The sequence below is a fragment of the Mobula birostris genome, chromosome 6 (assembly GCF_030028105.1).
Source record: "Mobula birostris isolate sMobBir1 chromosome 6, sMobBir1.hap1, whole genome shotgun sequence".
Classification (NCBI taxonomy): Eukaryota; Metazoa; Chordata; class Chondrichthyes; order Myliobatiformes; family Myliobatidae; genus Mobula; species Mobula birostris.
This window is the reverse complement of record NC_092375.1, coordinates 85,229,503-85,245,842: the sequence shown is the minus strand read 5'-3', so window position 1 is coordinate 85,245,842 and position 16,340 is coordinate 85,229,503. Positions and strand designations below refer to the sequence as shown.

The 16,340-nt window shown below is 46.6% G+C and overlaps 3 protein-coding genes across 3 annotated transcripts in view; 1 reads left to right on the top strand and 2 right to left on the bottom strand.

The window, feature by feature from the left end:
• Positions 1-3,941, bottom strand: part of LOC140199157 (RCC1 and BTB domain-containing protein 1-like) — a 77,066-nt gene extending 73,125 nt beyond the window's left edge. The window contains exon 1 of the mRNA XM_072260764.1: positions 3,836-3,941. The gene's annotated coding sequence lies outside the window, so the exon portion shown is untranslated. The remainder of the gene's footprint in view (positions 1-3,835) is intronic.
• A 2,387-nt stretch (positions 3,942-6,328) lies between these two features.
• ebpl (EBP like) lies at positions 6,329-14,761 on the bottom strand. Its single transcript, XM_072260762.1, has 5 exons — positions 14,663-14,761; positions 13,624-13,960; positions 11,184-11,253; positions 9,946-10,084; positions 6,329-7,234 (listed from the first exon to the last, which is right to left on the bottom strand). Exons 2-5 carry the CDS (start codon positions 13,795-13,797, stop codon positions 6,994-6,996), a joined length of 624 nt encoding a protein of 207 aa, XP_072116863.1. The 5' UTR covers positions 13,798-13,960; positions 14,663-14,761; the 3' UTR covers positions 6,329-6,993.
• kpna3 (karyopherin alpha 3 (importin alpha 4)) overlaps positions 14,295-16,340 on the top strand; it is a 108,318-nt gene continuing 106,272 nt past the window's right edge. The window contains exon 1 of the mRNA XM_072260761.1: positions 14,295-14,443. Within this exon, the coding sequence (XP_072116862.1) occupies positions 14,375-14,443 (69 nt within the window). The 5' untranslated portion in view covers positions 14,295-14,374. The remainder of the gene's footprint in view (positions 14,444-16,340) is intronic.

Genomic DNA, 16,340 nt, shown 5'->3' with positions numbered 1-16,340 from the left:
CTATGGAACTCAATACCTAAAACTATAAGCGATACAGACTCAGTTGACACTTTTTAATGCCAGCTCAAAACAGAATCAGAATCAGAATTGGGTTTATTATCACTAGCATGTGACGTGAAATTTGTTAACCTAGCAGCAGCAGTTCAATGCAATACATAATCTAGCAGAGAGAAAAAATAAATAAAATAATAATAATAAATAAACAAGTAAATCAATTACATATATTGAATAGATTTTTAAAAAGTGCGAAAACAGAAACACTGCATATTTTTGAAAGTGAGGTAGTGTCCCAAGATTCAATGTTCATTTAGGAATTGGATGCCAGAGGTGAAGAAGCTGTTCCTGAATTGCCGAGTGTGTGACTTAAGGCTTCTGTACCTCCTACCTGATGGTAAAGGTGAGAAAAGGGCATGCCTTGGGTGCTGGAGGTCCTTAATAATGGATGCTGTCTTCCTGAAACACCGCACCCTAAAGATGTCCGGGGTACTTTGTAGGCTAGTACCCAAGATGGAGCTGACTAGATTTACAACCTTCTGCAACTTCTTTCGGTCCTGTGCAGTAGCCCCTCCATACCATATGGTGATGCAGCCTGTCAGAATGCTCTCCACAGTACAACTAGCTTTTGAGTGTATTTGTTGACATGCCAAATCTCTTCAAACTCCTAATAAAGTATAGCTGCTGTCTTGCTTTCTTTATAACTACATCAATATGTTGGGACCAGGTTAGATCCTCAGAGATCTTGACACCCAGGAACTTGAAGCTGCTCATTCTCTCCACTTCTGATCCCTCTATGAGGATTGGTATGTGTTCCTTCGTCTTACCCTTCCTGAAGTCCACAATCAGCTCTTTTGTCTTACTGACATTGAGTGCCAGGTTGCTGTGGCACCACTCCACTAGTTGGCCTATCTCACTCCAGTAAGCCCCCTTGTCAGCACCTGAGATTCTACCAACAATGGTTGTATCATAATCAAATTTATAGATGGTATTTGAGCTATGCCTAGCCACACAGTCATGCGTACACAGAGAGTAGAGCAGTAGGCTAAGCACACACCCCTGAGGTGCGCCAGTGTTGATTGTCAGCGAGGAGGATATGTTACCACTAATCTGCACAGATTGTGGTCTCCTGGTTAGGAAGTCGAGGATCAAATTGCAGAGAGAGGTACAGAAGCCCAGGTTCTCCATCATTTATTTAACCTTGCTTTTAACTAACAACTTTGTCTTTTATTTTCATGTTTACTCCTTATCCTATTATAAAGCACTTTGAACTATATGGTTTGTATGAAAAGTGCTCTTTAAATAATTTACTACTATTATCTTAATCTATGCATCTTTATTTTTGAATTCCCTACCTGGGCAGATGGCCTGATTACATTGCCGACTTGTTTGTAGATATGAGATGAGTGACACCAGTATTTACCAAGAACATGGACAGCCCACCGATTATAAAATCAGAAATTAAAGCAACAGTGAAGAAAATGAAAAAGAATCAGGCATTGGGACCAGGTGGCATTACTATCGAAGTGATTCAAGCGCTGGAAGATTTCGAGATTGAAACGTTGACAGAATTGCTGAATGAAATATACGACAGCGGGGAAATACCCGAGGAAATGATCAAATCAGTGTTTATTGCACTGCATTAAAAATCCTACAGCAATCGAATGCGAGTTACAGCGCACAGTTAGTTTGATAAGTCATGCTGGGAAAGTCTTGCTACGAATCATTATGATGAGAGCAAGAAACTAACACTTGACACCAGAGAACGCAGGAGAGCAGTGCGACTTCAATGGAGATAGTGGAACGCAAAGCGCAACCTTCATCCTTGCGAGCGTACCACTGAAGTCCGGAAAAACCTATACCTATGTTTAATCGTTTATACCAAATATTTCGATGAAGTGACGTGAAGAGCTTATAAAAATCGTTCAGCGCTTGGACATTGATGCGGAAGTATCAGAATCATCAGAAATTTGTATTGGGAACAAAGAGCAGGAATGAGAGTTAAAAACAAGACAAGTGATTTTGTCCAGATTAAGAGGGGAAGTCAGGTAGGGCTGTGTTCTCTCGCCTGGCCTACTCACAGCAAGAAGATTCAAAGAGAAATTAGCAGAATTCCAGGCACGATAATTGGTGGATACAATTGGAACAACCTACAATACGCAGTGCTGACGGCTACTTCTAAAGAGAAGTTCCAAGAAATACGAAATCATTGAAGAAAGTGCATAAAGAGGATAGAACATCAACTGCAAGAAGCCCAAATGTACGGCCGTCACAACGAAGGAAGAAATACAGAAATGCGGACTGAAACAATTTAAACAAACGTGGAAGTGCGATTACTCAGCGAGCACGGTAACATTTGACGGTAGAACTGATGTTTGAATTGGGAGAGGGATTGGGACGCTCGAGCGTTTGAGCAAGAACATCATCATCTCTACGGGCGGGAAACCCAGAGTGTTGCGCTGCTATGTTTATTCCACACTAACATACCGAAGCGAATGTCGGACAAGGCTCGAAGCTGCAGAAATGTGTTTTTTTGAGAAGAATGATGAAAATATCGTGGAAGGACAGAGTAATAAATGGGGACGCGCTGCGAAAAGCCAGATTAAGAAGAGAGCTGATATCATCAATCAGGAAACTGCAGGTGGAATTTCTGGAGCATGTACTGAGGAAAGAGAAGCTGGAACATCTTGCAGTGACGCGAAAATTGATGGAAGAAAAAGTCGCGGTCAACAGCGCACGACGTTCGTGAATTACGTCAAGGAAAGGACAAGCAAAAAGTTGTTTAGAGTTTATTAGAACTTCTCAGATTAAAGACTGGTGGAAGACCATTCACAAAAGAGAAAATCTGCATATGTTGCAAATCTAAGCAACACACACAAATTGCTGGAGGAACTCAGCAGGCCAGATAGCATCTATGGAAAAGAGTCCAGTCGACGTTTCGGGCCGAGACCCTACATCAGGACGGGGGTGGGGGTGGGGGTGGGGGAGATGAGCTGGGCAGTTGATTGGTGAAAGAGATACGGGGCTGGAGAAGGGGGAATCCGATAGGAGAGGACTGAAGGCCATGGGAGAAAGAAAAGGGGGAGGGGCAGGCAAGGAGATAAGGTGAGAGAAGGAAATGGGAATGGAAGTAGGAAATGGAGAAGGGGACGCGGCGTTACCGGAAGTTCAAGAAATCGATGTTCTTGCCATCAGATTGGAGGCCACCCAGACGGAACACAAAGTGTTACTCCTCCAACCTGAGTGTGGCCTCATCGTGACAGCAGAGGCGGCCATGGGCTGCAAAATCGAGATAGAAATGGGAAGTGGAATTAAAATGGGTGGCCACTGGGAGATCCCGCTTTTTCTGGAGGACGGAGAATAGGTGTTCGGCAAAGCGGTCTCCCGATCTACATCGGGTCTCACCGATGTACAGGAGGCCACACAGTGCTGACCACGACAGACTCACAGGCGAAGTGTAGCCTCACCTGGAAGAGCCCTGAGTGGTAGTGAGGGAGGAGGTGCAGGGCAGGTTGTTCCGCTTGAAGGGAGATCAGCGGGGAGGGACGAATGGACAAGCGGGTCGCATAGGGATGATCTGCAGAAAGCAGAAAGTGGGAGCGAGGGGACCATGATCGCCATGTCATACGACACGGCACAGGATGATAATAATAATGACGACCTGGTACCGACTACCCTATCCCTACTTGTAATAATTTTACACACCTCTATTTCTCAACCTCCTTCACTCCAACTTGTACCCATAACTGCAGTCGTCCAATCCTGGTTAATCACCTTTGCACTCTCTCCGACATGACCACATCCGTGTGCTCCCGTTTCCTCCCCCATTCCAAAAACGTACCGGTTAGCAGGTTCGTAAACAGGGGATGCGGGGGAAATCCAAGGCAGAACGCACAAAAATGCTGGAGGAATTCAGCACGTCAAGCAGCTTCAATGGAAACGAACAAACAGCCGACGTGTCGGGCCGAGACCCTTCTTCAACACTGAAAAAAGAGAAGTCAGAGTAAGAAGGCGGGGAGGAAGAGAAAGAAATACAGAATAGACGAAACCGGGGGAGGGGGAGGGGTGAAGTAAATAGCTGGGAAACTGATAGGTGAAAGAGATACAGGGCTGGAGAAGAATCTGATAGAGAGGATGGAAGGCCATGGCAGAAAGAAAAGAGGGAGGAGCACCATGAGAAGTGGTGGGCGGCTAAGGAGGTGAGGTGAGAGAGGGAAACAGAAATGGGGAATGGTGAAGGGGGTGGGGGCAATGACTGGATCTAACCAGACAGACTATAAGGTGTTGTTCCTCCAACCTGAATGTGGCCTCATCACGCCTCTTTTTCTGGTGCTCGGCGAAGCACTCTGTCAAACTATGTCGGGTCTCGCAGATATACAGGATGCCGCATCGGACACAGTCGATGACCCCAACAGACTCACAGGTGAAGTGTCGCCCCAGCTTTAAGGACTGTTTGGGGCCCTGAATGGTAGTGAGGGAGGAGGTGTCGGGGTAGGAGTAGCGCTTGTTCCCCTTGCAGGGATAAATACCACAAGACGAGTGGACAAGGGAGTCACGTGGGGAGAGGGTTAAATTAACATGAGAATTAAATCAAAACTGGTAACAGTAACCACGGAGACTCCTAGATTGTTGTATGCTGGACACTTAAGAACTCCAAGTGCTGCGGGTCTACGCCCGACAGCTCGTTGGCGTAGGAGCTGGACTCGGTGCGTGAAGGCAGCGTGCAGTCTAACAGCGACCGATCGTCTTGTTCTCTTACTTGTGATCGCAAGATCCTGTTGGACACCGGTGATGGAGGATGCTGTAAGTCTGGTTCACAGGTTTACTGGCAGGACCAACGGCAAGGAAGCTACATGGCCTTGGTTGTAGTGTGGGCTAGGCCGAAGCCCTGGGCTCGCCTGTTTGCAGTCGCTGAGGAGAGAGGCATGGTGTCCGTGCTAACCGCCAGTGTTCACTTAGAAGACGAGCTGGAATGCGGTCATCAGCAGACTGCCGCGGGCTTGCTGTAGCCGACAACGTTCATGGATTCGGGGTATATTATTTTTTTGTGTGACTGTATGATTAATGCTATTTATATGTGCCTTGTGTGACTGTTGGTACTGTGTTTTGCACCGTTGTCCCTGAGGAACAGTTTCATTTGGCTGTATTTATGGGTATTCATGAATGTTTGAATAACTATTAAACTTGAACTGTAAGAATATCCTTCGTCCTTTTGTTACATAGGACTCCAGACCCACAAACGTGGTTGAACTTTCATTCTTCCTCAGTTCATGTACAAACAGATGGGCTGTACAGCAAGTGTTAGGATAGTCTAAGCTTGTGACCAAATTTAAGACAAAACTTTGAAGGTAGATTCATGCATTCAACAAGCCAACAGTCAAACTGTGAAAACAGCTAAACATTATTTATGTGCTAAATTTAAAAGTACCTGTATTATTACATGCAATAAATCTGAGATTATAACAATACTTTTAAGCTTCACTGAACAAATCTGCAAAGATAATATCAAAAGACAATTCTTACACAATAGTTGCTATTACATGCCAATGGGTTGGGTTCCCCGGATGCCTATACATCACATTAATCAGCAAAACAAAACATTTAAATGGATGGGGAAAACACAAAGCTGTGATAAATCTTCATACCAGTACACAGATGGGGCAATTCTAATAGTATTTCAGAAGCTCATCGATTTGAATATTGCAGGAGGTAGAATGAAGACCCAAGAAGTTGGATAGTAATAGTATTAAATCTGAAACTTAGTAACATCAACAGGTGACATATTGTATAGTGTAAGTGAGAAGGTTATGGTAACCTCTAAATTGGATCAACCAGAAAGCTTTAAATGTGTAATGTAAAGTTTTATACTTTAAATTTCATTACAGATCAAAGAACAGCATGAATGTTAAAATATCTTTAACGAATTGACAATATTAAGCAGAATTGTTTAATTTTTTAAACAAACCCAATAAAGCTTCTTTCTAAAATCTAAAAAAACCCAAAACAGATGTTTTAGGACACACATCTAAACCTGTCATTTTCGACATTTAAAAAAACTACACAGTCAACTCTGCAGTTAACTAATGTTGAAGCAGAAATGTTGTTACAAAATGGTAAATTTAGAGATTAAAATAAAACAGAAATTAAAAATACGAACACAAGGAAATCTGCAGATGCTGGAATTTCAAGCAACACACATAAAAGTTGCTGGTGAACCCTCTCCCCCTTTTCTTTCTCCCTGGGCCTCCTGTCCCATGATCCTCTAGTATCCCCTTTTGCCTATCACCTGTCCAGCTCTTGGCTCCATCCCTCCCCCTCCTGTCTTCTCCTATCATTTCGGATCTCCCCCTCCCCCTCCCACTTTCAAATCTCTTACTAGCTCTTCTTTCCTGATGAAGGGTCTTGGCCTGAAACGTCGACTGTACCTCTTCCTACAGATGCTGCCTGGCCTGCTGCATTCACCAGCAACTTTTATGTGTGTTGCAAGTAAAAATGCAACATTGTTGAAAAATTAAAAGAGAACTCCAAAACTTGCTACTTGGTAGAATGGTCCTCATTATTATGTGAACTGATGGTCACTGTCCATCAAATCTGAAGCCATCGTTGCCTACATCACGACCTGACAGCTCAATTAAGCAATTAGAGTGCAACTAATGCCGATTAGCTGTTACATTCACAAATAACTTCTTCAGAAGTACTTTATAGGCTGTAAACTGTTTTGAGGTATTCATGGGCAGTGAGAGGCCCATATAAATGCTAGCCAATTCTCAGCATTTGACAATAACGTCATAATTTCTCAGGACACAGTTCATGCTTATATAATTAAAAAGAGGAAATATTGCTTATGAATGATGGAATGTAACTGCATTGAACATAACCAATTGTAAAATATAAATCAAATGTAAAATAAATCCATTATTTTGATGGAATTCTATGAACTTTTCTTTACCAGAAACTTCTAGAGGGTTCATTTTCTCCTGGCTGTATTGGCAGAACTGTTTATTTTAATTTTTTCTCTGCACTGATTTTCTTTTGGTGCATTTCCTTGAGACTGAGCCAAGAGTGCCACAGCAATAGTCCTGGAACAACCAGCCACACCCCATTGAAGAAAGCCAGGTATACCCAGAGATAAAGCCAGTTGCTGGTATTCAGGTGTGGGTTTCCCGTGAGCCACTCCGGGCAGAAGGTCATCCAGCCACCGTACAGTTCACAAACACATAGTGTGATCTGCACAAAGTGCCTGAAATGAGAGAACAGAAAGCAATGTTAGTTCCTTAGCAACACATGAGGAAAGCAAGGTGCAGTGAAAAACAGAAACCAGGAAACATTGGGCATATCACAGCGAACAACTCATTTGGATGAGGAAGAGAAGTGGTATGGGGTGAGGAAAAGAAAGGAAGGCAAAGTTTGAGTTATCGCAGACATCCCACTTTCCTGCTGCTTTCTTCCCTGGCTGGGAATTTGCATAATACCTGTTCGTCCTCTGGTCATGGTGAAAAGTAATCAGCCTTAAAAGTTGTCTCTGATTCTCCTCTCTCTCTATACCCCCCACCTCCAACACCCTGCCGTGAGCGCTTCAAGTATTTCTACTTGATGAAGACGTTGGGAATCTTGCTGCTTTCCAGAAAGCACCAGTTTTAGTTTATTTTGGTTGGCAACTGGCACCAACTGAATAGTACTACATGTTCCAAAAGTAGCTAAAGTATTAGTTATCAATCTGAAGACTTAATGAGCCAAATGCTGGAGTATATGTCCACCGTTGTCTTTTTTAAATTTAACTTTTCATTGCATTTTTAAAAAAAATCTGATTATACTTTTAAGGATAATCCAAGTTGTGCATATCGTCTGGAAATTATGTGCTTTTATTATGTAAGAGAGGGTCAGGTCCAGTGTCAGAACTCCTAATGATACAATGACACACCTTGCAGCTGCTTTTCCATACTCTTGTCCTAGATTGTAAACCCAGGGAGTAGAATCCATCCCTGGGATTATACCTGTTTCACCCCCTTAGTGTGCAGATGCATCACTGTTTGTGAAACATAACGAAGTGTTACTGGACAGGAGACTATTATAATCAATGCTTAACCAGGGCAAAAGATCTGCACACTTTTTTATTATTTCAATAATAATCTTTTAATTATTGGAAGATCTGATATCTGCTCATGTTCTGATGCAAGCCATTCACAAACAGAGTGATTACGTTCATGTAATTTCCAGTAAGGGCAGAAGAATGTTGTTTTATCTTACTATTCTGGAGAATGAAAGGAACGTGGAATTTGACTGTAGACTTTTTTTGGTCCCATAGTTTTTTTGTGTTGTGTTTTCACTTGATTGTTGTGATTGTTTTGTGTGGGAGGAGTGATTTGGGGATTGATGTGCCTGGTCCGTTTTTATTTTTTTTGTGTGTGGGGAGGAGGGTTTTGGATGTTGATGATTGTGCTGCCTTTCTTTTCTTTCTTGGTTTCATGGCTAGCCGGAGGAGAAGAATTTCAGAGTTGTATATGTCGATGATAAATGAATCTTTGAACCTTTAGTTCCCTGCTCTGCGCTGACCTAAGGGTCTGTGGACAGGACTGTCTTTGTGAACTTCAATTCAGAACACTATTTGTTTATATGATTTGCTTTTTTTAAAAAAACTCCTGCACAATGAGTGTTTGACCTTTTTTAATGGTTTTTTCTTTGGGTTTCTTTGTTTTGTGGCTGCCTGTTAGGAGGTGAATCCCAAGGTTATATAATGTATACATACTTTGATAATAAATGTACTTTGCACGTTAATATTGAGCTATAAATATTGGCTGGATCTATACTGCTATCCATAAAATGTTAATAGGGGTCCTTTGGTGCTTTCATTCAACATTCTTTTTCACCTCCCACTAAGGTACGAGGGGTGATTGATAAGTTCATGGCCTAAGGTAGAAGGAGTCAATTTTAGAAAACCTAGCTCATTTATTTTTGTCCACATTTACACACTTAGTCCAGCGGTCGTGGAGCATACGGATCCCTTCTTTGTAGAAGTCGGCGTCTTGGACCTCCAGAAAGTGGTCCACAGCAGGAGTGATTGATAAGTTCATGGTCTAAGGTAGAAGGAGATGAGTTAACTTCAAACTTTCTGCATTTGCACTGCAGAACTGCATGTGCACGTAACAAGAGCTGTATAACTCATCTCCTTCTACCAAAGGCCACGAACTTATCAATCACCCCTGCTGTGGACCATCTGGAGGTCCAAGATGCTCTCGTTACCTGCACGTGCAGTTCAACTCTTTGAGTGATGATGCAGAAAGGTTTAAGTTAATAACTCATCGCCTTCTACTGTAGGCCACAAATTTATCAATCACCCCTGCTGTGGGCCACTTCTACAAAGAAGGGATCCTTATGCTCCACGACCGCTGGACTAAGTGTGTACATGTAGGAGGGGACTATGTTGAAAAATAAATGTGCTAGGTTTTCTAAATTTGACTCCTTCTACCCCAGGCCACGAACTTATCAATCACCCCTTGTATATTGGCTAATGCATGCATGGGTGTTGTCTTTCATGTTTTAATCAGCTTTTCACTAGACCAAAGAGCAGTAAAAGTACAAAGAATGAGAAGGGCCAGTACCCTCAGCACCATAGCCCTGAAGAGAGTCATATGGCACAGGAGCCAGCTCATCAATGTGTCGCCTGGCGAGCTGGTCCCATTTGTCTGCATTTGGCCCACAGCTCTCTAAACGTCTCCCATCTGTGTACAAATCTCGATGACTTTTAAACAGGTCACTGCTTTCACAAAGATAAATGAAAGGAACAGAACCAAAGGCAACCTGTGAGAGACAGGACTCAACATCTTAAAAAATGGATTTGTCAACAATAGAAACTTTCCTAAAAAGAAAAAACAAATTAATGCAAATTTTGATGAGGTATTCAACAAAACTGTTACAACTTTGACATTTTGTATAATATTGCAATCTTCTTACCTAAAATATTTATCCTTCACAATTGCATAGATAAGAAGCAGTGCTAAAAACCCATCCAGCGCCACTGTCAGGATTTCTAATGATACAATGGTCGGATCAGAGTAAAGCCATCTTTCATCTGCTTTTCCATATTCTTGCCCTGGAAGCACACAGACATTAAACCCAATATCCCCTGGGGTTACACCTACACATGGAGGCATACCAATGACACATTCACTTTCAGCAAAACGTAACAAGGCTTTACTGGAAGGTGTCACACATTTTAATATGCAGGTGGGAAAGGCTGGAGGCAGCATTCAGATTAGCCGGTGTAGTAAGCATAAACCTGTGGTGCATTGTTGTGCACAGTGCTTTGGTGATAGTTCTATTTTTCCGAAGCAGTTCAGAAGATGCTTGGAGGAGTGTTGCATTAGGTCTGTGCTCAATACTGCGTAGGGGGCAGTGTAGCAGACTAGAAACCATCACAGCAGATTAGATGCAGAAAAGATGACTTTGGAAGTTCAAGAGGGGCTCGCTGGGAAGAGCAGCTGGTATTGTGAAAGGTGATAGTCAAGTGCGTCTAAGGAGTTAGAGTAAGAGCTGGGATGCAAGTCAGGATGAAACCAAAGGCAGAGGGATGGAAAAACAGGAGACTGCAGACACTGGACATCTGGATCACGCACACAAAGAGCTGAAGAACCCAGCGTGTCAGGCAGTATCCATGGAGGGAACTGGACAGAACGTGTTTTTAGTCCAGATGAAGGGTCTTGACTCGTCTATTTTCCAGGACAGACACTGCCTGACTCATTGAGTTCCTCCAGTCCTTTGCATGTTGCACGGAGATAGAAACCTGATCCACAAGGTTCACCAATGTCTGGAGATGAAGAGTTCAGTGAACACAGATCAAATTGGTTGGATTTCCAGTGATATATCGATGTAGGTAGTGAATTGATTGTATATAGTTAAATGCTTGATGATAGCACTTTATTATTTTTTCAGACAAAATAATGTATATGTGTAAGTGTACATAAAATCTGAGCATCCCACATGGTGATGTTTGATACATTGTTGTATCAAGCACTACTATTAGTTGAGTTACGGGTTTGCAGTAAAAGGTGTTCTGTTGATGGCTCCGCTCTGTTACCTCTCCTTGTAAAATAGACAGGAGCCTACAGATTCCATTATGGTGCTGAGATCGCCTTTATTACTGACCAGTACTTTCAAAGTTTTCTCGCAGATTCAAAGTATTGAGAACTTACACAGAAAAGCAAGAACATGATTGGATTGATCCACAGTCCCCACCAAGGACATGTAAACAAATGGCCCTTCCTGCAAGGCAAGACAAAAGTAAGGTTAATTGTTTGCCATGTGATTTTTAGACACTTCAGTATGTTTTATGTCACTTTGTTCTTCTCAAAAAGTGAGTTGACAAGAACCTTAAGACAGCATCCTCCACTAGTTCCTGGGGGTGGCATAATGGGCAGTAACACACAATTTCATCAATGGATCAAAGGGAACCAAACGTACCTTTAATATGCTGTAGTTTACATTTAGCTCAGATACAAATAACAAGTGAGTCCATAATTTCCATTCAAGTACACTAAACTTTACACTAACAAGAAATATAATAATTTCTACATTTGTAAATACAGAATTGTAAAAACCACGTCAATGGTTTTTATAGTGTCCATATCTTTCCATTTCCAGTATATTTTACACTTGAAATGGAGAGATATAGACATTGTATAAGCAGAGAGATTAGTTGGTTTGTTGACTGGTTTGGCACCACACTGTGGGGCGAGGGCCTGTACCTGTGATTTGCTGTTCTATACAACTATAATTAACACGTGTAAATTGGATAGCCCTTTAAATCATTTTATGAATATTATTTCATATTTGCCATTAAAGTGTCACATTTTAGTGATCTTGTCAATTTCAATGTATAATTCCTTTTCAGTAAGTATGTGACTGGTTTTGCTTACTAATGTCTGAGTATGGCATTAGGGTTAGTGTACTGGAGTGGACTGAAAACTGGTTGACAGATAGAAAAGAAACAGAAACGAACAGGAATAAACACGTAACACACATCAAAGTTGCTGGTGAACGCAGCAGGCCAGGCAGCATCTCTAGGAGGAGGTGCAGTCGACGTTTCAGGCTGAGACCCTTCGTCAGGACTAACTGAAGAAGAGGGAGTAAGGGGTCTTTTTTTTTGGATCAGCTGATGTTAACTAGTTGAATACAGCAGGGATCCAGACACTCAGAATATACACCAATGGATGAGGGAACAATGGATGTATACATGTACAACTTTTGAATTTAATAGCATTACGGGGAGCTCTTTTGTACCTAGCGAGTGTCTGCAAGTTTGGTCTTTGTAACCAGGAGTTAGCCTGTTATAAATTTGCTGACGAAATGAAATTAAAATACTTGGGATTTAAAATTATGAGGAGAATGCAAAGTGACTTCACAAGTTAGATGAGAGGGCAGTCTGCATACTCAAAGATCCCACTTATCCCATTCTCTCTTCCTCCCCCTCCCATTGGGCAGAAGATACAAAAGCACATAGCACCAGGCTCAAAAGCACGGCTTCTACCCTGCAGTCATAGACTACTGAATGGTCACCTGACCTCACAACCTACCTTGTTATGATGCTGTACCTTACCATCTGCCCACACCTTCTCTGATACACTTCCTTCTGCACTATTATTTGCCCTCGTACTACAGCAATGTAGGACGGCATGCAAAACAAAGTCTTCCCACTGTACCTCGGTGCATAGGACAAATATAATCAATTGACCAACTTAGCCTTTTCTCTGAGGGCGAGCTGATTGCGGGGTGGTCCCACAACAGTAACTCGATCGCAGCAGTGAGGCAGTGACAGGTGGTACTACACAGAGTGCGCTAGTAAGCCCCGCCACCCTGAGTGTGGCCCGGTTTTGGAACAGTCTGTGTCCAGCTCCGGCTTTATCTTTGGCACAAGAGGAGGCCGTGGACCGACACGTCGGAATGGGAATGGGAGTGGGAATTAAAATAGTTGGTCACTGGGAAGTTCCGCTTGAGGCGGATGGAGCGGAGGTCCTCAATTTATACCTATGAATTCTGGTCACATCTTTGCTGCCTTATAACAGCACAAATTACTTCATTTCTCCCGGATTCGAGTCAGGATGGGGAAAAAAACTGCGGAGGGTTGTAGACCCAGGTCACCCCTTCATCAAGGACGTCTTCAAAACAACGCTGCAAAAGAAGGCGCCCATCACGAAGGACCCTCTTCTCACTACTGCATCAGGAAGTAGGACAAGAACCTGAGGAAACACACTCAACATTTTAGGGACAACTTCCATCCGAACAGTTCGTGAATCTATGAACAATGCTCACTATTTTACTCCCTTTTTGCAATACCTATTTATTATTGTAATTTTATGTATTACACTGTACTGCCGCCGCAAAACCTCACATTTCACGACACATGTCCGTGCAAACCTGAATTCCCAAGGTTACAAAACTACCTTCGTAACAGCCACCATGGGACTTTGTAATATGCCACCTACATTGGTGCAATGATGGGGCTTTTTTAAAAAAATGCGTTTTTCCAAATTGTTTTCAAACTCATATTTCTCACCCGTGGGAAAATATCCCCAAACAGCAAAATTACCTGACAGGGGAACTTTAGCCGTCTCATGCCGCGACAGAACAACTTACCAAGGTAAAGTGCACAATGCAGTCATAGAAGAGCCAGGCCAGGAGCGCCCGGTCCCGTGGAGCACATTGCCGGCCGAAGGACAGCGACAGACCATAAACCAGAGGCAACTGAACAAAACACAAGAGCAGCGACCACAGAGCCCCCGGGCTCAGCACCGGGTCCTCCTCGCCCATTCCTGCGCCTCTGTGAACTACCCCATCACCACAAGACGCGAAACAGCTTGTATTTTACCGAACCTCGCAGGAAACACTTGTTTCTCATTCAGTTCAATAACCGTGCCTGCATTTTCCTTGCCACAGGTCGAAGTGGCTTCTATTAGTATCCAAGTATTCTTTCCTGCCGGGCAATCGGAAGTGAGGGTTATTTATCACAACAACTCGCGGCTATCAGACACATCTTGGAGATATCATAGCGCCCAGCGTTTGGTTGAGGAGGTTATCAGATTGCCGCTGTTTGCGCGATGTTATCCCTCCCTGGTGGTCAATGCTCAGCCAATGACACAGTGCGGTCTCCGCCCTCTTCCCCGCCACACACGCCGCCTACTGGCGAGACACGCAACTGCAGCTGCTAATTGTCAGGCCACTCTCCCGAGACCTTCCCTTGGCCCCGGAGTCCCGGTGCCTGCTGCCCTCTGCTGGCGGCCGCCGTTAACACAGGGGCGAGTTGTCGCCGCCTGCTGGCAGCCGCCGGTAGCTCCGGTTGTGGAACATTCTCTCATTTCCTGGGTGGCGGGAGGAGCGGAGCAGCGCGATGGCCGACAGTAGCGCCGCCGAGAACCACCGCATCAAAAGCTTCAAGAACAAGGGCCGCGATGTGGAGGTGAGCAGTCCCGGGCCAGGGTGAAATCGGGACCCGCGGCCCGCGGAGTTGGGTGGGCCGGCGAGGCCTGAGGCCTGCGGCCTGTGCTGGACTGGGCGCTGCCGCCGACGGAGCGACCCGGGGAATGTTGTTGGCGGCGCCTGGCAAGCCAAAGCGCTTGAGCCCGACATCTCCCGGGATGACCGGGTTCAGTGCGGCTATCCGCAGCCGGAGACGCACCCTGCTTGTAGGCCCCGTCCCTGCCCGGGACTAACGACGTTCCTGCCAGGTCCCGGGCGAGGTGAGGGTGCGAGTCACAAACACCAGACACCCCGTGGCCGCTGCACACCCCATCGTCACTCCACGCACACCCCACCCCTCCACGTTCAGCCCTCCCCACTCACTCCTCCTCATCTACTTCCACTCCCTCACCATACCTCAACACCCACCTCACTACCCCCACCTCGCTCCCCCTCTCCCCCCAACACCCACCTCGCTCCCCCTCTCCCCAGCACCCACCTCGCTCCCCCTCTCCCCCCAACACCCACCTCACTACCCCCACCTCGCTCCCCCTCTCCCCCCAACACCCACCTCGCTCCCCCTCTCCCCAGCACCCACCTCGCTCCCCCTCTCCCCAACACCCACCTCGCTCCCCCTCTCCCCCCAACACCCACCTCGCTCCCCCTCTCCCCAGCACCCACCTCGCTCCCCCTCTCCCCAACACCCACCTCGCTCCCCCTCTCCCCAACACCCACCTCGCTCCCCCTCTCCCCCCAACACCCACCTCACTACCCCCACCTCGCTCCCCCTCTCCCCCCAACACCCACCTCGCTCCCCCTCTCCCCAGCACCCACCTCGCTCCCCCTCTCCCCAACACCCACCTCGCTCCCCCTCTCCCCCCAACACCCACCTCGCTCCCCCTCTCCCCAGCACCCACCTCGCTCCCCCTCTCCCCAACACCCACCTCGCTCCCCCTCTCCCCAACACCCACCTCGCTCCCCCTCTCCCCAACACCCACCTCGCTCCCCCTCTCCCCCCAACACCCACCTCACTACCCCCACCTCGCTCCCCCTCTCCCCCCAACACCCACCTCGCTCCCCCTCTCCCCAACACCCACCTCGCTCCCCCTCTCCCCAACACCCACCTCGCTCCCCCTCTCCCCCCAACACCCACCTCGCTCCCCCTCTCCCCAGCACCCACCTCGCTCCCCCTCTCCCCCCAACACCCACCTCGCTCCCCCTCTCCCCCCAACACCCACCTCGCTCCCCCTCTCCCCAACACCCACCTCGCTCCCCCTCTCCCCAACACCCACCTCGCTCCCCCTCTCCCCCCAACACCCACCTCACTACCCCCACCTCGCTCCCCCTCTCCCCCCAACACCCACCTCGCTCCCCCTCTCCCCCCAACACCCACCTCGCTCCCCCTCTCCCCCCAACACCCACCTCGCTCCCCCTCTCCCCCCAACACCCACCTCGCTCCCCCTCTCCCCCCAACACCCACCTCGCTACCCCTCTCCCCCCAACACCCACCTCGCTCCCCCTCTCCCCCCAACACCCACCTCGCTCCCCCTCTCCCCCCAACACCCACCTCGCTCCCCCTCTCCCCCCAACACCCACCTCGCTCCCCCTCTCCCCCCAACACCCACCTCGCTCCCCCTCTCCCCAGCACCCACCTCGCTCCCCCTCTCCCCCCAACACCCACCTCGCTCCCCCTCTCCCCCCAACACCCACCTCGCTCCCCCTCTCCCCCCAACACCCACCTCACTACCCCCACCTCGCTCCCCCTCTCCCCCCAACACCCACCTCGCTCCCCCTCTCCCCAGCACCCACCTCGCTCCCCCTCTCCCCAACACCCACCTCGCTCCCCCTCTCCCCCCAACACCCACCTCGCTCCCCCTCTCCCCAGCACCCACCTCGCT

Coding starts and splice junctions, on each gene's coding strand:
- ebpl (XM_072260762.1), bottom strand. CDS start 13,797: ATGGGCGAGGAGGACCCGGTGCTGAGCCCGGGGGCTCTGTGGTCGCTG. Junction 11,254..13,623: donor GCATTGTGCACTTTACCTTG/GTAAGTTGTTCT, acceptor CTTGCCTTGCAG/GAAGGGCCATTTGTTTACAT. Junction 7,235..9,945: donor GTGAAGGATAAATATTTTAG/GTAAGAAGATTG, acceptor CTCTCATTTCAG/GCACTTTGTGCAGATCACAC.